Raw genomic sequence first — 22,824 nt, 5'->3', positions numbered from 1 at the left:
GGAGCACACACGTGTCAGGGATGTGGGCGGGTTCGACAGATGGTGGCGTAGAGAACTGGCTGCTGATGGCAGTAGTTTTCTTTACGAAGAACGATGCAAAATCAGCAGCTGTTAACTCCGATGAAGGTGCGGGAGCAGGCGGACAGAGGAGAGCAGAGAAGGTTTTGAAGAGCGTTCGAGAGTCCAGAGAGTTGCAGATCCTAGAGTGGTAGTAATCTGTTTTTGCAGAGGTGACATCTACAGAGAAAGAAGAGAGAAGAGATTGGTAGAGAGAGAGGTCTGCAGGGTCTTTTGACTTGCGCCATTTTCTCTCAGCTGACCGGAGGGTGGCGCGATGCTCACGCAGTACATCCGATAACCAGGGAGCCGACGGGGATGGACGGGCTGGTCCAGATGCAAGAGGGCATAGGTTGTCCAAGCAGGATGAAAGCGTGGAACACAGAGTGGTTGTGGCATTGTCTGTATTCAAAAGAGAGAGCTCATCAGAGGGGGGGAGTGCAGAGAGGACAGCAGAGGAAAAACAAGAGGGAGGGAGAGACCGCAGGTTGCGCCGGAAGGTGACCATCGGTGAGACATCTGCGATATCCGGAGCAGTGAGGTCGAGGTCAAGGGTGACGAAGAAGTGATCAGACGTGTGCAGCGGGGTGACCTGAGGGTGATGAGTGGAGCAGTACCTTGTGAAGATCAAATCTAGATGGTTTCCAGACTTGTGGGTTGCTGATGTGGAAACCTGCTCGAGGAGAAATGATGCGGTCAGGTTGACGAAGTCAGCAGCCTGTGGCTTTCCAATGTGGATGTTGAAGTCGCCTAGTACCACCAGGGGAGTACCATCCTCAGGGAAGGATGAAAGAAGCACATCCAACTCCTCCAAGAAATGTCCAAGCTGACCTGGGGGACGATATATAACTACAAAATGACTTTTAACAGGGTGGGTGATAGTAACAGCATGAAACTCGAAGGAGCTGTTGTCACACAAGGGTGTTAGCTGATTGAATTTCCAGTCTTTGGGGATGAGTAGACCGGTGCCTCCACCCCTTCCTGTGATGCGAGGGCTGTGGGAGAAAGTGTGGTTATGGGAGAGGGCAGCGGGAGTGGCAGAGTCCTCTGGTTTGATCCATGTTTCTGTAAGTGCTACAATGGAAAGACCAGAATGTTTAACAAAAGCTGTAATGAAATCAGCTTTGTTCACAGCAGATTGGCAGTTCCACAATCCTATTGGGAAAGTAGAAGGGGCAGTAGCTAGCAGTGATACATTGTGAAGGTTATTAGCATTGCGTCGCCTTCGGCATGCGGCAGATGATTTACGTGTTGTGATAACAGAAAGGATTTTAAAACACATATTTAAGAGAAGCAGAAAGAAAATAGGGAGAAACATTAAAGATAACAATAAAGGAATAAGTGTTAGTGCAAACAGTAAGACAAAAAGTGCAGGTGTTGATACAAAACAGCAAAATAATAATACAAAAGAAGTGCAATACTCAAGTGCCGTGTCGGTGTCCCGGGCTCGGTGGAGTCGCGCGCAGGTAGAGTCGATGTCTTTACTCTCTTCGGTCTTCACGCGATGAGGGCTGCACGCGACCGCTGCCGCGGTGGGTAGACGCTTTTAAAATACGCGTCTACTTACGTAAATTCAACAGGCCCCGCCCTCAGATAACACGCGCACACAAAGCAAACAAATGAAACTAGCCCAATAACGAACGAAGGACCGATACTACCCGCGGTTTCACCACGTGACAGAGCGGAAGTAAATACAAAGCGATTTCTCAGTTTAACACAGTACTAAAACTCAACAAGACACAATTTAAATACACTTACACAGTTCTGTACGCTTCTGCTGCTAAATTGCTTCTCCTACAGATTGAACACTACTCTCCGTTTATATAACGGTGCTGCCGTTTGGCCCCGCCCTCAGATAACACGCGCACACAAAGCAAACAAATGAAACTAGCCCAATAACGAACGAAGGACCGATACTACCCGCGGTTTCACCACGTGACAGAGCGGAAGTAAATACAAAGCGATTTCTCAGTTTAACACAGTACTAAAACTCAACAAGACACAATTTAAATACACTTACACAGTTCTGTACGCTTCTGCTGCTAAATTGCTTCTCCTACAGATTGAACACTACTCTCCGTTTATATAACGGTGCTGCCGTTTGGCCCCGCCCTCAGATAACACGCGCACACAAAGCAAACAAATGAAACTAGCCCAATAACGAACGAAGGACCGATACTACCCGCGGTTTCACCACGTGACAGAGCGGAAGTAAATACAAAGCGATTTCTCAGTTTAAAACAGTACTAAAACTCAACAAGACACAATTTAAATACACTTACACAGTTCTGTACGCTTCTGCTGCTAAATTGCTTCTCCTACAGATTGAACACTACTCTCCGTTTATATAACGGTGCTGCCGTTTGGCCCCGCCCTCAGATAACACGCGCACACAAAGCAAACAAATGAAACTAGCCCAATAACGAACGAAGGACCGATACTACCCGCGGTTTCACCACGTGACAGAGCGGAAGTAAATACAAAGCGATTTCTCAGTTTAACACAGTACTAAAACTCAACAAGACACAATTTAAATACACTTACACAGTTCTGTACGCTTCTGCTGCTAAATTGCTTCTCCTACAGATTGAACACTACTCTCCGTTTATATAACGGTGCTGCCGTTTGGCCCCGCCCTCAGATAACACGCGCACACAAAGCAAACAAATGAAACTAGCCCAATAACGAACGAAGGACCGATACTACCCGCGGTTTCACCACGTGACAGAGCGGAAGTAAATACAAAGCGATTTCTCAGTTTAACACAGTACTAAAACTCAACAAGACACAATTTAAATACACTTACACAGTTCTGTACGCTTCTGCTGCTAAATTGCTTCTCCAACTTCAGTGGTTATGTCAGGCTTAAGCTAATATTTATCGGTTAAGAGCAATCCCCACGAGGCCGCAAACTTAGTGTGATATGTGATTTATTTTACCGTGGTTGTTGTCTGTCTGGGTGTACTTTCCTAACACGGCACGTGCGGAACACTTTAGACTGAGGTTTTGGTTTTGTAGTGTTTGAGTAATCGCCAGACCCCAGATTCTTCAGCCGAGAGCCGCTGGCCACCCGAACCATAACAGACTGTGGGACAAGGGGTGTTAATGTAGCTCAAGCGCAATAATACACAACCACATTTCCATAGTTATGAACCTGTCAGGTCTGAATTCATTTTAATGGGAAAGAAAACAAAGCTTTGGGGGGGGGGAGTGGGTTATTATTAGTTTGATTTGGGTTATATTTCTATTTATTTTAATTTGGGATCTTAGTTTAGTTTAATTTGACACTCTGTGATTGTTTATTTTATTCTTTGTTACACCATTTAATTTTAGACCACTCTAGTACATTCTCTATATAGTGGCGTTTTCATGTTTAATTTGATCAGATCTTATACAATGTAGCCTGAGACTTTACGCCGTAGGCAACGCGCTGGTTTTCCTTTATACTTCTGCGTCCTTGTCCGTGTCGACAGGCAATGACCACTAAATGACCACGTGTTGCTTGTGTAACCAAGACAAGAAGCCGCTTGTTTGAGAAGCATTAGCAGTGATAGCGGCAAGTAATCAGTCACTTTTGTTGCAGCTTGCGATGTTAAATATAGAAGAACAAATTATTTATTAAAATAATTCATTCGGAAATGCGTTTGTGTAAATATGACGCTATCGCTGAGTTTTTGACCTGAGGGAGGGGTTCAAACAGACCAATCACAGCGCTTGCAGTCCACGTAGGGTACATCTGGATAATTATCTAGTGGCGGGGTTGCAAATTGCAACCAACGGCTCACTCCACCCCTTCCTTTAGAAGCACTACGGTGGCAGACACAGGACCAAGATGTTGTCACGTTTTCAACTTCTTTGGAGAAGGACATAACGTATTTACGAAATGAGCTCACTAGAGCAGTTTGTCCGTTTAAGGCAATAACAATACGGTGAATTACATGTAAAGTGAATTTTTTTAAATTTTGTATGGGGACCTGCGTGTAGATAAATGATTTTTTATGTAAGGTCTTTAGACACCTCTGAAGACATAGTTTCGTATATTATATTGCACTTATGTCAATAGATCATCCAAAACGTTACACACAGCACCTTTAACGTGAACGTAATAATTAAGCTTATTCTGTCCCCTTTTTTAGTTGAAAATAAATTCTTAATTTAGTATCTGTTTTCATTGTTTTTATTTTTCACACCTTCTCTCACAGCCTCTTTCATTTCAAATCCAATATGGTGTCTATGGATTGAAGTCCACATTGGGACAGTGTGACATTGCTGTCCCACATCATAAGCCCACGTACGCACTCTGATTGTTTATCTGGTGTTGGCTGGATATTTATCGCATACTTAGAATATTTTCATATTTTTCTGTAATTTTCCTGGACACTGTCCCAATCTGATAAGGGAAAGAAGCATCCCACTCTTCCGTCTTCGCCTGCATGCGTTCCAGATTTCCTGCCTTCTATTGTGGCCGCAGCGGGAATGTTACATCCTGGTTCAAGCCCTGAGGTCAAACCACCACACTCTGTATCTCTCTCTCCCCTTCTCTCTGTCAGTCTCTGTGTCCCTCTCTCCTGTTCCTTGTCCTGTAAACCTTAATCATCTCTTTCCACCCACTTTGTATCTCTTTTCCCTAGCTTTCTTTAGGAAGCTGTTAACACCTACTATAGTCACTTGACCAGATGATGAGTGATGTTTACTAGTTACATTTTTCAGTTGGGTACAGAAAACTGCTGTCGGTATTTACTTAAGACACGCAGTGACAATTAGTTCTGAAAGGGCGTGGACACAGATGTTTTTGCGACCGACCTTATTGCATATGCATTTGTAGGAGTTTCCTCTTCAATCGCAAACTATGAAAGGATACGATTTAAATGAATGACGCAAGGTGATTTACTAAGGTTTGCGCTTGTCATTGTGCTGGTATTTGCGGCTTTATTTAACGCCCAAAACAAGCATGTCTTAAACCCGGCACTAGTGATGCGCAGATGACCTCTAGCATCACCCAAATTCGCTTTTAAAAATAAATCACACATCTCTTCCGTTATTATGTTATTATTATTATTTAGCTTTTGAGCATACAACTTCCATATTATTTGTGGTTGCTTTTTGGACCATTTATAGTGTGGGTTACAGACACACCTGTCAACACTCCCGTTTTTCCTGCATCTGTGTAAACTCCGAGAACGTGGGGTGCCCACGGACAGATGCTCTACGGGGCTCTTACACCCGGAGACTGAGAGATCGCAAGCAGACGGCGACTCTCCCGGAAGGCGACTGCGAAGGGACACTTAGGTCTCACAGATTCTGTAACCCAAATGTTGACAGGAATGGTTAAAAACAGATAAATAGCCATTGCTCTTTATTAAAGCTCATTAATAAAGCTCATTCAGTGCATGGGATAGTGACAGCGGGATGCCATTCCCGTCACAAGTTTTACAAGAGACTGGAAATTGAAATTTTGGGTTTTAAACACGTTTTTTTATCATTTAGTCATTTATCGTGACCCACCAGCAAACAATGTTTTTATCAATTGGTGCTCCCGACCCGCGGATTATAAGCATGACTACCCTGCGCTAATTTGCGTATTATGTTTTTATTACCTTAGAATGAACTATTTATATCTACACACACAGCGGGTCCCCTTACATGGAATATCGTCATGTTGTTTCTACAGTAGCTCTAAACTGTTTTACAGAGTGCGTTTCGTAAATAGATCTCCTTCATCAAAGAATCTTAAAACATGCTGACATCTTAGTCCTGTGTCAGCCACCGTAGTGATACGAAAAGTGAGAGGTGGAGTGAGCCGTTGGTTGGAATTTGCAAATACACCACTAGATGGCACTAAATTTCATTCATTGGACTTATGCAAAGTGTTAAATTGTTAAATATCAAACCCTAACCTCATAAAAACAGTGGTGATTATGTGTACAATTGTATGATGAGAAATTACAGTTATTAGAAAAAAATTAAGCATGAATGTCCAGCCTAAAAAACTTCTGAAAGTTGAAAATGTACAAATTCGATTTGACGAATTCACACAAATTAGCCACCAATACGCTTAAATGTCAAATATTTACGAATTGCCATTTGCTTTAATAACTGTTAGTTTTCCTCTGTTCAGTATTCCCTGTATTATTCTTCTCTTTTCCTGGCGTTCTTCTGCTGCGTTGTGGCATCTCTCTCCATCTAGTACACTGCTTGCCATACTCTCACTGCATTTGCCAAGCCAGCAGCCTAACTGCAGATTTCCTCATAGCCTGACGTCTGCTTATCTCCTCTCACCACCTACACTTTCACTCTGCTGTTGAATTCTTTCATTGGTTAGTTGCTAAGCTTGAATCGGGCCGTATTACCTCATCTTGGGTTTTTTGGCTGGCAAACCTCAGGTGTGCACAATCCCGGGCGCATTCGTTTTTACACTTTAACTAGTTTTCTTTTTTCTTTTATTTAGTGTTTGTTTTCATAAATTAACTTTATTATTGCATAAATACTTTTTTTTATGTCACTTTTAGATATTTAGTTTATTATATTTTTATGGTAACATTTATCGCAATAGCAAAATTGTCTCAATATTATCATGGTCACATTACTGTATCAAATGTTAGGTCTTCGGGGCCTAACATAAAGAAAGTTAGAAAAAACGATAGATGTTACCTTCGTCAAGGTCCATCTGGGGCAATTATTTCATTTAAAAGGGATTTTAAAGTCATTTGACCCATCTCATACTATATCTCGTACCTCTTACAGAGGATGCTTATGGCACGTTTCCAAGACATCATTTGTCATTTTTAATATTGCAATAGATGCCGTACCGTAGACTTTATACCAAGATATTATCGAACAGTGAGATTTTGATATTGTTACATCCCTAGTAACAATGGTAAACATTAATTAAATTTTTACGATTAAAATGTTTAATTCATTGCAATTGCTGTGTAAATGTGTATTCCTTTGATTTGTATTCGTTTTTTGGCTTTTAGATTTGTTGTTTGTTTTGCGATTTGATGTTTTGTTTGGCACTTTACGGCTTCCGTAGATTTGACTTGACTTAAATGTTGTCTCAGATGGTCAGTGCCAGACATCCCTGAGTTTTGTTAGAGACCTTGGGCTTTGGAAAGATGCAATTTAAATAAAACATATAATTTTTATTGTTAAAACACATTTTCATTCAGTTTTAATTAATGAAAACATATTTTTTCACTCTGAGTTTTCATAATGGGTTTCTATAACAATATCCATCACACTTCCTACAGTTAGCTTGCAGATACATTCTCCAGATTTGTTTTGAATTGGATCTTCTAAGAGGAGATGGTTTGGAACGGGCACTGAAGGAATGAACTCAGTGGTGTTTCCTGTCCTCTGATGAGAGGATGTACTAACTGAAGTGGCACATCCTGCACACGATCACACACGGTTGCCCTGTTAGTACTGGTGTATCGCATCAGCCTCATACCGCCTTCCTGTAAATCCTCTGAAAACATTGCCAGGTGTTCTAAATGATTTTCAACAACCTCAAATTCCTGCATGCAATGATGTCACTTCCCGTAGTAATCCGAATGTACCGGTCGTTTTTGTTCTCTGATTGGATGTTCTGGTAATGTCAGAGTCCAGTCAAATCTCATGTTTGTTTTTCGTTGACAGTTTTGCCAGCCTGGTGGATGGAGTCTGTCTCGCGAGAGGAAGCCCCCAACCTTCTTCACAGTGGTGCTGACAGACATTGATTCAGAACGACACTACTGCTCCTGTCTGACGTTCTTTGAGGCGGAGGTCAACCTGCAGGTGAGAATGAGGCCATATTTTCCTTTCAAGCGCTTGTCAGAGGTCCCGTCTGCTGATGTTTTTTTCACTGCTGCTAGTTTTTTCGCCCTGAAAGTCCATGCTTGAGTCTGTGCAAAGACAAAACACTCGGTAGAACGGTCCCAAATTAAACCAAATACTGAATTAAAGTGTGAGATGCCCTCGCGACGCCTCTGAAATTTTCTACAATAACATTACTGATGGCCGTCTCTGATGTGTCCATCTAAATGTTAAACATCAGTGTGAAGTCTTAGGCTTGTTGAAGCAGTTCAGCCGGTTCAACCGCCATTTTTAATTGGCAAAAAAAGTATTTTTACTTGGTCTTTGTCAAATTATTATTTTTATTTATTATTAGACTACGGATATAGTTTTTCTTGGAATATCGAAAATCCTTTGGGCAGATGTGATCCAAATAATCTTTTGCCGTGGCCCATGTTAATTTTTCAGCTATATCTTCTAAACATCTTAACAAAAATCACCAGGACTATCTGAGAAGGCGTGCCAAATTGAATCCAATTCCTCCTGCAGGGGAGACTAAAAACGGATAATCTCAAAGCATTTGATTTGAACAAGGAAGTTAAAATTCGGCACACTTATGCTAGAATATTAAAATATCAGTTGGACAGATAAACAGAAATGATTGCAGCCTATAAAATGTTATCAGCCATACGTAATTCATTACAAAGGGCCTTAATACAGGATCAAAATAGCATTCTTCAATCCTCCTATCATCTTTATTTATCATTAGACGATGACTGAATAGTTACTTCTCTTCCCTGCATCTGCCTGGACATTTTAATTGTTTTTTTATTATATTTATATGAAGGATTGCCTGTCATCTCTTCTCACATCATAAAACAAAGTGTAACAGTCACGGATTTATGGAGCATCCTGAAGCCAGGTCATACAGCTCATCGTTGTAGTACGAGTATATATTTCATTAGATCAAGTAGTCTGATAGCACCGCAATCAATAAAATAAGCACAGCTGTTTAACCCAGCTGAGCCAAAAACAATAGTTTTTCAAATGGTTTTGTTTGGGCACTGAAGGTGTGTAGCGCATTTTGTTTTCATTGGCCTTCTTATTATTATGCTTTCTCTGGCTTTGACTCTACGAACCGTGTTAAGGAAAGTTGTGAAATTTGGCACATTTGATCGTCTGGGTGAGAATAGTACCCTGACCTATTTTGGGGTCTACCGTTTAAACTCTCTAAAAAAACACCACCATGGACTAACACCAAGTGGGGGTATCACAGTATACCGACCGGTACTGTCAGTAAGCAAGCAAGCGAGCAAACTTTATTTATAAAGCACTTTACAACCACCGAAGTGGACACGTTGCCTTAATAGCCACAATGGTTACACATGCTCTCCGTCTCCCTACACTTGTGATTTAAGTGTGATTCCTTGACCCTGAAAAGGAAAAAACCCAAAGTTAACAAAATTGAAGATGACTTTGATTAAAAGCATCATTTATTTCTTGATTTCTTTTGCTCATTATAATCGTTTTTCATGTCATCTTCAACAGGTAGAAGTTGGATGTGGTGTGATGAAGTGGTTTTCTGGTTTTAAACCCCACATGAGGTGTTTCCAAACGTGGGCTTAGTGCGACGTTGTGCAGGCTCGGCCTCCATAATTGCTGCTTGTGCAAAGATATGCCATGTTTGTCATTTGTTTGTTAGTGTTTTAATGTGTTTTTGTCCCCCTTCGAATCCTTTTCATTTTAGTAATCTGTGCCATGTGAATTGTTGTGTAAAATCCATGAAGAATTTTAAGTCATGAAATGCGTGAGTCCAGCTCATTCCACTGTTTTGGTGTTGATTGATGCCTTCAAAAGAGAAGTGGATATTCAATGATGTGGCCTCCACAGCTTTAAATCATTTAGGATGTTGCAACAGGTTCTTTAAAAATGTTCAAGTCAGATGGGCAACATCATTCATTTGGATCATTTTTGATTTCATGTGTTTATGCCAGTTTTAAGCATCCCAAATGCCCTCTTGATAGTGTGTTGTCAGTGATTCACCTGTGGAAGTGATCAAGACTTCCTACTAAGGAAAAATGTCCTTGACATTCCACATCTATTGACTTTTGCGGCGGCAAACTCACATTTTGTTAACCTAATGCACTTCTCCGGATGTGTTGGTAATGGTGACAAGCAAACGAAGCATGTTGATGCTGTGAATCACATACTGTACATTTTATAAGCAGACCTCTGATTGTTTAACGGCCTGGAAGGGTAATTGGGTTTCCTTTGCAGATCACAATGAATCAGCCAGTCCGCCACAGGCATGTACACCATTTACTAGACCAGTTACAAATAAACCAACTCATGACAGGCAAAGAATGCGTGAATGGTCAGCAGACTTCTTTGCATTTAGACAACACTGGTGGTTCCAGAATGTTATGAAACTGTTTGGCAGGAACGTCTACGTACATGTTAAAGTCTTTGAGCTACGATGACCTCCAGCTGTTGGATGCTGTTGTCCTGCTATGTGGGAGCCTTTTGGGAGTCAAATCTCTCTCTCTTGCTTCGTTATGTCGCTTGTACTGAGTGGAAGACTGTTAATCTTCTTTATTTATATTGTGTCCTTTAGTGCCGAGCCCCGTGGGACAAGGCCACCCATGAAGAGCACTTCATAGTGTCATGATGCACATTGAGATTTGCAGACTCATTGCCTCGCTGTCTCCAGACCTTTCAATCAGTCTGCTTTTGTCTGCTCCACACTGTTTGTCTGTCATACACTTATCTGGCATCTGTGATCTTCTGCTCCTTTCACTTAATGACTGTGATAGCCTTTCATCTCATTACGCTGTTGGTCTTGGTTTTCTTCTTTTTAAGTGATAAAAAGTAGATAGGTGTTGGGCCGTCTAAAAACTCTCATGTATCCTGTTTGATGTCCATGCTCTTTTACCCACTGGAGTTTGTTTTGTGGTCTCAAGACTTCATTCTAAAAAAACATAGCATTATAATTCATTGTTTTAATGTTTTGTCATCAAATGCATTTGGGTTGTAATGTCGGTTTTATGAGGTATTCAAAGTGAAACGTTTTGAAAGTACCCTGATAACATGCTTAAAGGGATGGTTTGCCAAAATTAAACAATCATCATTTATTCCCCCTCACGTCATTCAAAAACTGACCTTTTGTTTTTCTGTGCAACACAAGTGAAGATGTCTTAGCGTTTTTTTCAATACATGGAAGTCAATGGGGGTCAATGTTGTCTGCTTACCAACATTTCTTCAGAATATCTTCTTTTGTGTTACGCAGAAGAAAAATTCATACAGGTTGACATAAGCGTGAGTGAACTATTCCTAATGAAATTTCCTTCATCATTTGCTCACCCTCAGGTTGTTCTGAACCTGTATAAATTGCTTTGTCAGGAAGATATTTTGAGTAATGTCAGTTAGCAAACCGATCTCATCCCCCATTTACTGCCATAGTACTGGGAGTCAGTGCGGGATAGTGAAGAGTGAGACCCCTGCCTGAAAATCGCTTCTTTAAGAAAATGTAGCTTTCCGTATTCTCCTTTGAGGCTGTGCGTCTTCAGTATATTGTGGTCTTGAAAGTCATCGTCTTTGTTCCATCTCGAACCGTTTACAGTCTGCTTCATTGTTTTGAACATGTCTGCAGGCATGAAGCCTGTCTTATGTTTTGATCTTGCCCAAAGCCTCACCAGCAAACCGCCTTGTAAATATGTAAAGATCACGACACGCTGCGAGATGTTTCTCTTTTGTCAGATGGATAGAGGCAGCGCTGGAATGTATTTTTCTCCATAATTGAACCAAATCCTGCCAATAAGGTTGAAATGTGTTTCCCATCTGTGGGGGTATTTTAATCCAGTTCTCCCACTGATAAGATGCCGTGGATCGTGTGGCATGTTTTCACTGCCTGAGCAAATCAAATGGAGTCTAGTGCAGGGGTTAGACGGATGGGTTTGAAGATGGGCACCGTTCAGCCTGACGCAGACTATTAGAAGCAGATGAGAGATCACTCAGGGGGCCAGACGTCTGTCTTACCTGAAGATGATAGTGAAGTACTATTCCTGTCTATAGTAGAGCTATTCCTGTCAGTTATTTAATGGTTTCTTTTTGTTATTATATCCAAACACTTTAGATTTGTTTTATTAATGGTGTTTGTTAACATAAGCATCACTTTTGGCTGTATATAAAAAACCTATAAAAAAAGAGTTGTTCCACACTTGAATGTTTTGCTTTTTTATTGTGGAGCACAAGCAAATATTAAAGCATGTTGATGTTTCTGTTTCTTTTATGTAATGAAAGGGAATGTGTCACTTATTGCTTTAATTCAACCCAAAGCTTAAAGAAAATAAATATGGGGAGAGATTTTTACCTCCTTAAGATATGGCATATATTTGACATATAACTTAATGTATGCATTTACAAGTTGTACTAAGAATGTACTTAAATGTCTAAAATTATTTTTGTAGACAAAAATATAGTTGCCAACATCAGTTTATTTTATGAGGAAACAACATTGTTATTACAAATATTTTTGAAATGATGGCTTAGACCAAATAACAAAGACAAAGCAGCCAATAAAAGACCTAAATAGACTGGGAACTCCTTTAAAACTCTTTGAAAAGCTTTCCAGGGTGAAATATCAAGAAGCTGAATGATAGATTCTAGTCAAAGGGTATCAACATTGAAGATGCTGAAATATAACATTGTGTTGATTTGTTTGAAATGCTTTTAGTCACAACATATTTCTAAATAAAAAAGACAAAAGCCGGTTTCAATGACAAGGCTTAAGGCTAGTCCCATTAATGTTTGATCTATCTTAACGGAATATAACTTGCCCAGAAATATCTTAAAATATTTCAGTGCCATTATTTTGTCTTAAATGAACACATATATATCGATAAAATCAACACATATCTTAATCTAAGGCATAGATTTGTGAAACCAGGCCTACGAGTTTCCAAACTTTTGACTGGTACCGTATAAAATACTTGTTTTAGCGTTACACTATACACAGTTTCAAATCATCAACATGAACAAACATTATTGCGCATACACACTTTTGTGGCCCAAATTTAAGATCCGTTACACATCCGCAAAGAATAGAGTCCCTGTAGGTTATTTCTGATAACAATCAAAATAAATAAGAAAGTAAATTACATTAGCTAGTGAGTAAAAAGTATGTCTAGCCAGTATTACTTTGGGTTACCATTGGAAGAACCGTTACGTGGCTAAACTTAAGTGTGACAAAATTACACAACCCATTAAACAAATTGTTTTATTAATTAATCAACTAATTGTTTGTTTAATACAATTATTATACAATCAAATATTAATATAAGTTAAAAAAAAGTATAAATAGCTATTTTATTAGCCACTAGCCAGACCGATCAACACTGACCGGAAATGAACTTAGATGAAACCTTCTATAAGTGTGCTTGATTCTGACCTCATGTTTTAGCACATTTTTGTGTATTCATTGATTGAATTGTAAGGTCACTTGGCCTTGTACGTGGTGTAATTACTGGGGATATTAGTCTTTACACAGATTGCATCTTTTGTCACAGTTACTCACCACATACTCACATGGAGCCAATTTGACTTTGTACGTATCCATCCTGTTCTCCAAAGCAGGGGCTGTAATGCATGACAGTGATCGTTTATAGAACACCTCACCCCTTGGGATGAGACCTTTGCCCGAAACAACGCAAAGCTAAGACGATTTCCAAAAGTTAAATCTATGAATAGACCATTGACTTAACTTGTTGTCTCGCACCCGGCACGACTCCCTCCTTGATTCATTATGTAGCTTATCTTAACTTTCTCCATCCTTGCACAGTACTCTGTCAGCGCCGAGTCACGAAGGGTATGCAGGACCCCCTAACTCAATTTATATTATCATTTATACTTGTTTCTTGAAAAAGGGCAGCGCTGCTTGGCAGATCCGTGACTTTTATCACATCTGATGCATTGAGTTCTGTTTTTGGTTCTTTGAGGATTCCTGATTCAGCTGGTAGGTATATGCCGAATGACGGTTACGGAGTACACGCTAAGACTATCTACATAATCTTTGCTTTATCAGTGATTCTGAGACATGTTATCGTTTGATCTTTATGCATTGTTTCCCAACGGCCTCTCAACTCCTCAACTCTGATGATTATCGGTAGAGAATAACTCAGAATTTAAAGAAATGTCCCCACAATCCCCTGACAAACACATTGTCTCTGTTGATGAAATGGAGGATCTTGGTGCTGTCATCTTTTTGACGTTCTTTTCTGCTTTGTTGGGGTCTGTCCAAGTTTACTGCGTGACTTATTATTAAATGTGGTGCTTAAAAACTAAATACAAAGACTGTAAAGCAATCTTGCTCACTTTCGTTTTGAACAACCCTTTTAGTAGTTTTTGCTTACCTCAGTGCCCTCAAAATTGCTCTTGGAACTCGTCCAGTAACACTGCATTTGACCCAGAATCCCGATCCGGGAATCACATCCCGGTCTAATCTCATACCATCGCTCTATACGTGTTCGGCATTCCGAGTACCTCACCAGGATGGAATTTAGTTTAGCCCAGGCTTTTGTAATTATGCTTGTTTGTTTTCTGTGTCAGGGCTCAAAGACGGTGGAGGCAGACGGGGACGGCGGTGAGGAGGAGGTGGAGGATGAGGAGGAAGAAGAAACTGGTTTGATACAGCCAGCTCAAGTCTTTGCCCCCAAAAGTCTGATTTTGGTGTCCAGGCTGGATTTTCCAGAAATATTTAGGGTAATGTAAAACACAAATACTCGCAGGTGTTTTGATTGATTTCACATCACGTTAAAGTGATAGTACACCCATACATGAAAATGTTGTTGTCATTTACTCACCCTCCTGTAATTTCAAACCTGAAAAAAAAAACTCAAAGAAGATATGTTGAAAGTTGTTGTTGAACTGAAAAGCTGCGGTTCCCATTCACTTGCATTGGTTTTGTGTTCATACAATTGAAGTGAATGTGTACCTTCGCTGTTCGGTTACAAACATTTACATGTATGTTCTGCAGTAGAAGGAATGTCATACAGGTTTGGAATGACAATAGGGTGATTAAATGATGATATTTTGACAACTATGTCTTTGACAGTATTCTGTAAAGTTTCAAATGTTTATTTTATGTACATCTCTTATTTTAGTTTTCACGTTTCTTTCTCGATGTATATACATTTTTTTAAATATTAATAAAATATTTCGATGCTCAGTTTAACAGCGAGAGAAAGATTACAGGCCATTAATATGTTTACGAGCTATTATACAGCCTTTTTAATTCTTTACCAACAATAAAAGCATATATTTGATGTCTCAAAAAATGTTGGTAAATATTCTCCAAGACGTGATTCTTGTTCCTGTTTATTTGTTTTTCGTTTTGTGGTGCCTTTAGTCCTGTCAATTGTAGCCGTGTACAATTTTGACACTAAAAACACTGGCTTTGTTGCTAAAATAGAGATTTTACATCAGAAAACCATCTGCCTCTCTTCGATTAAAAGAAAACAGTGGTCAGACGTCATTCATAATGGAATTTCAACCATGCACTGTTGTCAAGTAACCAGCCAACTAGGCCAGTAACTCGGTCAGTTATAACTTGAATTTTTGTTGATTTAGTCGAACAAACCGCAGCAAAAATCTAGTTGAAAGCCAATATAAAAAAAGAACCTATAAGCCACGTTGTTTCTGCGTTCTGCTGTCTAAGTGGGGGTCTACGATGAGAATTGCTCACTTCTAAGTGGGATTTATCGTGCTGGAACGGCGTATGGATTTAAAATTCATTTTAAGACTTTATTAATCGTCACAGCCCTTAAATCATGAAAATAAAAGGTTTATGTCTGCTGGGGGAATAAGATCAGGGATTGGAGAAACAGAGAGGGAGGAAATCCACTCCATCCAAAGTTTCTCGCAGAATCCTTCATGCTTCAGTATTTTATTTTGAATATTTTTGTTTTGTTTGGGAAAGTATCAGATATTTACAGTTACGCACTATTTCTTTTTGTTTTTCAGTATGCTCACTTAATAGGGCACTTAAAATTAAAATCTGCTGGTATTTCCTGTCATTTATTTATAGAGATATAAGTTTAGATTTATGTTGTGCTGGCAGTTTATGTTATTCTGAGTAAATAGAAAGTAATTGTAAATGCTCAGGCAAGAACCACCATTGTAATTGGTCATATGGTTAAGGGTTTGAACCTTTAACCATGAGCTTGGAACTATGTCATGCAAGGTGAGACAGTATAACCTTTCAAGTTTTAATGATAAAGCGGGTAAAACTTTCATAGATTTATAATAAATAAGCCCAAACTATATCCAGAAAGACCAGAATAACATTTAAGTGGAGAGGAGACTGTAAGTAGCCACTTAGCAACCAGTCAAAGCACCTTAGCAACCACAATACTTCAAATTTATTTTGAAAAGTATTTTTTGTGTATAAAGTGTCTGTGTTGTTTCATAGGGCTGCTTGGGACTTATCTACACCGTGTACATTGACAATCTGAACTTTCCTTTGGAAGGTCTGGTGGCCAACCTCTTCACATGCTTCGTTCCAGTGGCTGGAGGTTCCCAGGTCAGACATTACTTCAACAAAGAATTCCTCATTTTTATTGACACCAACCCCTTTGGACACTTGAGACGATAGCGTGTTAGATTGCGTCCTGGTTGAAGCTTGGGCTCTCATATCATGTATTGTCTTCCTTGGAGATTTAAGGTCAAGGAGCTTTAAAGGGCACCTAATGAACCCTTTATTTTTGTTCAGAGTATTAGTATTACAACATTTCGCTCTTATGAGCAGCCTCACTTTATTATATTTATGTTCGAGTCATTTAATAGGGCAGCTATGATCAGATTTGCCCTCAAAATGTGTTTTCTCTTTCAACACAGCTTTACTATCCTCCCCTCTTTATTGTAAATTGCACTCACATAAATCCCAACCTAATGACTAAATCACTCCCATAGATATTGTGTCAACGATTTACAAATTGGTTTCACGGGAAGTATATAAATGCGGAATTTACTAGTTTCCCATTTTGAATTCCCTAGCATAATATTTTTGTTAGTATAATTTAACAATATGTTCAGAATTGCTCCAGAAGGCATTATTCTTCCCAGCTGCACTCCGGTGTCCCGATGATCAAACGAGATGTGAGTTATTAACCTCAGGAGAAGAACGTATTCATCTTTTAGAGTGACTTTAACTCCATCCTCTAGGAATTTGTCATGGGACTCAGAGGTCATTTTAGGCTTCAGCACCGGTGTTCATCTGTCATGTTCAGTATTAAATTCAGTAGACTGACCTTGTGTTCATCTTATCGCGTCTGTTATGGTTTCTGTGTCTTACAAGCGGTAGACCTACATGACAAAGATTTGAGAATGATCTTCTAGCTCAGCCTCATAGTGTACTCTTTACAAATTCAACTTATTTTTTTCAAATTCAACCTCATAGGCACATATTTGATGGAGAATAATGTCATGTTAATGATGCAAAAGTTTACATTGTGGGTGGAGCATAAATTTAAAGCAGATGTTCTGTTATGACTGGTTAAAACTAAAACTGGATTACTCTTCGTCTAAGGTTTTAGGTTTTATTTATACACAGCTTACTCACAATCTAAGTTAAATTGCTTCTTTTGGCATTATAAATGGATACAAATATATGATATGACACGCCATTAAAAGTTTATTCTGCATAGCTATCTGTAAAGAACTGGACAAATTATCTTATATCAGCATGGCTGTGATTAGGCCGCTGATATACGAGCACTATATACACGACTACAAGAGCGATATTGCATTTATACAACAGCTCGACGGCACACGTGTGTAGATAGATCAGAAATAACATAGGACGGTCTTTATAACCCTCTGGATTTTAAAGGAACAGGGGAACTACAAAAGTCTTCATTTACTCATCCTCAAGTTGTTCCAAATCTGTATACATTTCTTTGTTATTGTGAACACAGAGAGATATACTTGGAAGAACGTTTATAACCAAACAGTTCTTGGCCACAATTGACTAACATGTAGAAAAAATGCTTTATTAATGTCTTTGTTCTGTTGAATACGAAAATATGTATTGAAGAATGAAGGAAAGTTAATAATTTTTCCTACTATGGTTGTCAACGGTGGCCAAGCATCACCGTTCGTCAGAACAAAGACATTGATACAGATTTGGAACAACTCGGGGGTGAGTTAATGATGACAGAATTAGTATTTTCTGGTGAACTGTCCAAGATGTACTGTAAATGTTGTTTTGTGTGTTTCCTGGAACCCATGACCAAGCACCATATGCCATCAGGCGACAATGTGAGTGAACCGACAACCGTGTTTTTTAATGTTTTTAGAAGTTGTTTTCACTGGGAGCAGGAGACCGTCAACTCATCCAGACGCCTCTAAATGACAACCTGCCAATCACCTGCAAGAGTGTAGCTCTTCTCTTTCAACAGTTAGGTGAGTACCTTATGATATGTGTTCGAATAGCAGAGTATACCATATAGTGTGTGTATTTACAGGAAAATATATATTTCATCTACGGCAGGCATATTTATGCAGACATCCCCTGTCCTTTACGGTTCCGCTCAATGTCTCTTCCTGTAAACATGTTTTTTTTGTGGAGAAGAGTCATACAGTCATAAGCGCATGAGAGATGAACAGGCCATTTTTACATGTTCATTCACTCAACTACAGTGAAATACTGTTCTAGAGTGTTTCTAGAATCAAGAAAAGAGATGTAAATTTGTAACGTTGGTGATATTAAAGCGGCCATAACTCGGTTTCTGAATGTCTCATGTTAATCTTGAGTACTTACAGAACAGTATCCGTATCCTTCAAATCATTTACAACCCGAATTCCGGAAAAGTTGGGAGTTTTTTTCAAATTTGAATAAAATGAAAACTAAAGGAATTTCAAATCACGTGAGCCAATATTTTATTCACTATAGAACATAGATAACATAGCAAATGTTTAAACTGAGAAATTTTACACTTATCCACTGCTAAAAAGCCTGCTACAGGTCTCCAAAAAGTTGGGACGGGGGCATGTTTACCATGGTGAAGCATCTCCTTTTCTTTTCAAAACAGTTTGAAGACGTCTGGGCATTGGGTTGGGACGAATAGTAGTTAAGCTACATAAAACAAGCAGGGTGAACAGAAACGATCATCAAAAATGCTCACGTTTCACTTCATTATGATTTGTGTCTAAAAATATCTCACGTATGCCCAGATCACAAACTGGGGAACAGGGTATATTTTCACGTAGTGTTAATTTTTGAACGCATAGGGTATGCTAGCCAATTTTGTTAGTTATACAACTAGCAGTTGACTATCGGCCGGTAACTAAACGTAAAGGAAACGTCATCTCTTTCGTTGTCACAAGTGCATTAGGGGGAGGGAACAGTTAGGACACTCATGTTATGTGTCAGGTTTGTGTTCAAGAAAATGCATTTGCTAACGTTTGCCACTAATACACGCAGGCATCTATAGATGTATACGCCCTTAGTTTATCTTAACTATTTAGATTCCGTGAGCCTGGTGACTGAAGTGTATACTTTGATATATGTTTCGCTTAAATATGCAATATGAGTAACTTTTGGCCTGTGATGTGTGTTTATTTATTTACCATAAGCACCAAAGTATCAGTAATATTTACACTGACAAAGCTTTACTATTTATGCTTTTTAAAATGTTTAAAGTCTGTCGATGTTTCTAAATCTGTTCATGTACGACGAATGTTTTCTTTGTACTCGGTATAGCCGCTCTGCGGTTAAGTGACTTGTGATGCAAAAGTACACAAACATTTTCCACTCAAAGTTCTTTCACAACTTTTGAGTGCACACCTGCTTTTGATAGCATTCAATCAAATGTGTTTGTCAGATTTTGTCACACAAAGACAAAAATATGTGCACGTTTCCCATTCCGCAAGATGAAATAATCATCTCATTGTGAATGAATGGCGTTGCATTTCAGCCTGATGTAATGCATTTTTTAAGTCTGGTTGTCCTGTGTTCAGCTGGAAAAGAACATGCAGCGTTTGAAGAGACACGCACATGGTCATTCACATACACGCACAATTTTATTGCTGATATGCTATGTATTAAAACAATCCAGATGTGGGTCAGTCCTTGACATTGTTTCTTTCCAAAGCCTTTTGTCGGCCCATTTGAGTACAAACACAACACAAAGTGAAAACATGAGGTTTAATCTGTAACTGTATCTGTATCTGTAAGAACGATTCATTGGACAGATATTTTTCACCTTGTTTTATGAATCTGTTTCATGTCATTTAATGTCATGTGGATCTGTGATTGTGCTTTTTTTATTTGAAGACTCTGAAGGCATGATATTTTTAGACCAAAATTACACTTGAACTATAGAAGTGAGATAACAGATGTGCAGTTTTTCATTTTTACGGATTTCTGTCAATCTCTCATTATTATTGTGCTTACAAAAAAAAACCAATCCAGGTGGATTTATGCCAGAAGACCCTCTGAGCAGCGTTGCTTGAAAATACTTTTTGTATGTTCTGCATGAAATAAGCGAAACGTGTTTTCGGACCTTTGACATATTTTGCATTGACATTATATTGAATGCATTTCAAAAATGCATTTCTGGATGCCGGTCAAAATCATTCGTATCTACTCTTTGTCCTCCAATATAAAGTTCACAAGTTGGGTTGAAAGACAGCCGTAGTCTTTGACCTAACAAGGATAAGTAGCATCCCAAACAGCATTCTCTGTTCATGGTAATGTGATAAAACAGTCATGTCGTTTTTCCTTCTCCTGGCCTTGTAGTGAGTTTGGGATTGATCTTAAAGGAACAGTTCACCCACAAATGAAGATTCTATCTTTATTTACTTTATTTAGTATCTGTATAAATGTTGTTGATCAAACTGTTCAGGGGCACTTTTGACTGCCGTTTTTTCAACTTTGGAAGTCAATGATGGTCTAGAACTGTTTTGTGACAAGCATTCTTCCAAATATCTTTCTCTGTGGCCATCAGAACAAACACATTTGTACATATTTGGAACAACTTGAGAGTGAGTAAATGATGACAGAATTGTTCTTTTCAGGTGAACTCTTCCTTCAATGTTGTACCACATGCATGGTATCCTAAAACAAAAATGTCTTACATGGGTTTTCCTTTTTCGAGAGCTCCAGTTTCATATTCATTGCAACTTCTTGATAAAGGTTATTATAGCGACATTTCTTACATGTTGCAAAAAAGGGAAAATATTCAAATAGGTTTGGAACATGAGAATGAGTAAAGTTGAACAGAATGTGTTTTTAACTGGTCCTTTAGCCATCTAAGCCTGTAATACACAGATGACCTACAAAAGATAATAAAAAATGTCATTTTGAGCTCTTTGATAGGGTTTAGGAAGGACCTCATCTGCATTGTTTTCCTTTGAATCAACGGATAAATCGACAATCAAATCTTTCTGAATCCCACACTTATAGTTTGTCCTTGGATGGACTGTATTTTCCAAAAGGGTTATGTCAACATCAATAACCAATCTAAGATGAATCATCTTCTCTTATTTGAATCTCTTCCCATTACTGGTGATGTACATTCATTGTTTCATTGTTCATCAAAAACTATACCTGACTGGAAATCAAACCCATGACCTTGGCTTTTATCATTCTTACAGTAGGTTTACTATCACTTGTGTGATCAACATTGGTTGGCTTTAAAGGTGCTGTGTGTAGTCTTTTAAAGGATCTTTTGACAGAAATGCAATATAATATACACAACAATGTCTTCAGGGGTGTATAAAGACCTAACGTAATGAAGAGTTATGTATATATTATCTTAGAATGAGATATTTCTATCTACATACACCGCTTTTGAAAGGGAGGGGTGAGGGGTGGAGTGAGCCGTTGGTTGCAATTCACAACCTCACCGCTAGATGACACTCAATTTTGTACACTGGACCTTTAAATGAAGGTAGATAAAAATAAGGAAGACAGTAACTCTACAGACCCATTTCCTCTAAGCATATAAAAGAACATAATCTGGTCACTTTATCCTTCATTTCAAAGAGGTCAGAGCGAAGTGATGACTTGGCACCAGGCCCATGCCCTGCAAGAAGTAGAGGAAAAGGAACACGTTTGCCATCATAAGTCGGACTGGTTATTGTTTGCTGCTTTTTCTGCGCATGGGTCAGAAATCTGTTGCTTTTCCAGTAGATAAGTACATTCCACAAGGTCGCAGAGTTTTACTGGATATCTCGCAAATAAGATTATGAAATGTGTTGTTGTATTTTTGAGTTGAGAGATGACACTGGCATTCCAAAGCATGACATGTTTGCCTTTTCCGTTGAACTACAGTGTGCAGGAAAGTTAGTTGTGTTTGCTGGAGACTGCCGTATCATAGAGACATACTGTATGCTGCATCCCAATTCGCACACTATATAGTATTTGAAAATAGAATAAGTGTTCCCAAATCATAGTGCTGATATGAGTATTCTCAAAGTCCCCGGGTGGTCAATTGTTTTTAGTGAAAATTCGAAGTGTGAATCCACGGACACGGCTGATATTACCCATAACTCACCAAAAGAGGGCGCAGTCTAGTGAAGCTACACTACATTGATAAAATTAAGTAAAAGATGTTTTGTCAAATTAATAAATGTAAGTATACAGTAAACATTACAAAGAAAATAATGTGTGAATAAATACTTAAATGCAAGGAAGTGCCACATGTCTACATGTAAAATAACAAACTTTCGCACGCGAAATGTGAATCGCCCCTAACTAGGCGAATTGGGAACATTCCAGCAACTCCATGGCAACCATCACAGCATCACAGCGTTGACAAGCAGCACTTATTTCTTTCAGAAAACACAAATAAATCTAGTTTTTATCTTTAAGTGTTTCTCTTGTATTCCTGAAGGCTCCCTGGACCTTTTAAGACGAGCGGTTGTAGTTGAATGGAATGAAAAGTATGCAATTGACTTGATGTTCCCAAACATTTCATCCTCTGTTGGCTAATCGGT

The 22,824-nt window shown here is 39.0% G+C and overlaps 1 protein-coding gene across 2 annotated transcripts in view; it reads left to right on the top strand.

Annotated features, from left to right (window-relative positions):
- Nucleotides 1-22,824, top strand: part of sbf2 (SET binding factor 2) — a 99,823-nt gene that overhangs the window by 25,966 nt on the left and 51,033 nt on the right. For both annotated transcript variants that reach the window (XM_079466909.1, XM_079466908.1), the window contains exons 3-6: nucleotides 7,696-7,833; nucleotides 14,434-14,586; nucleotides 16,295-16,405; nucleotides 18,180-18,285. In XM_079466909.1, coding sequence (XP_079323035.1) covers nucleotides 7,696-7,833; nucleotides 14,434-14,586; nucleotides 16,295-16,405; nucleotides 18,180-18,285 — 508 coding nt within the window. The remainder of the gene's footprint in view (nucleotides 1-7,695; nucleotides 7,834-14,433; nucleotides 14,587-16,294; nucleotides 16,406-18,179; nucleotides 18,286-22,824) is intronic.

The sequence above is a fragment of the Barbatula barbatula genome (genome assembly GCF_947034865.1).
Source record: "Barbatula barbatula genome assembly, chromosome: 1".
Lineage (NCBI taxonomy): Eukaryota > Metazoa > Chordata > Actinopteri > Cypriniformes > Nemacheilidae > Barbatula > Barbatula barbatula.
Note: the sequence above shows the minus strand (reverse complement) of the source record. Positions and strands in the feature narration are given on the sequence as shown.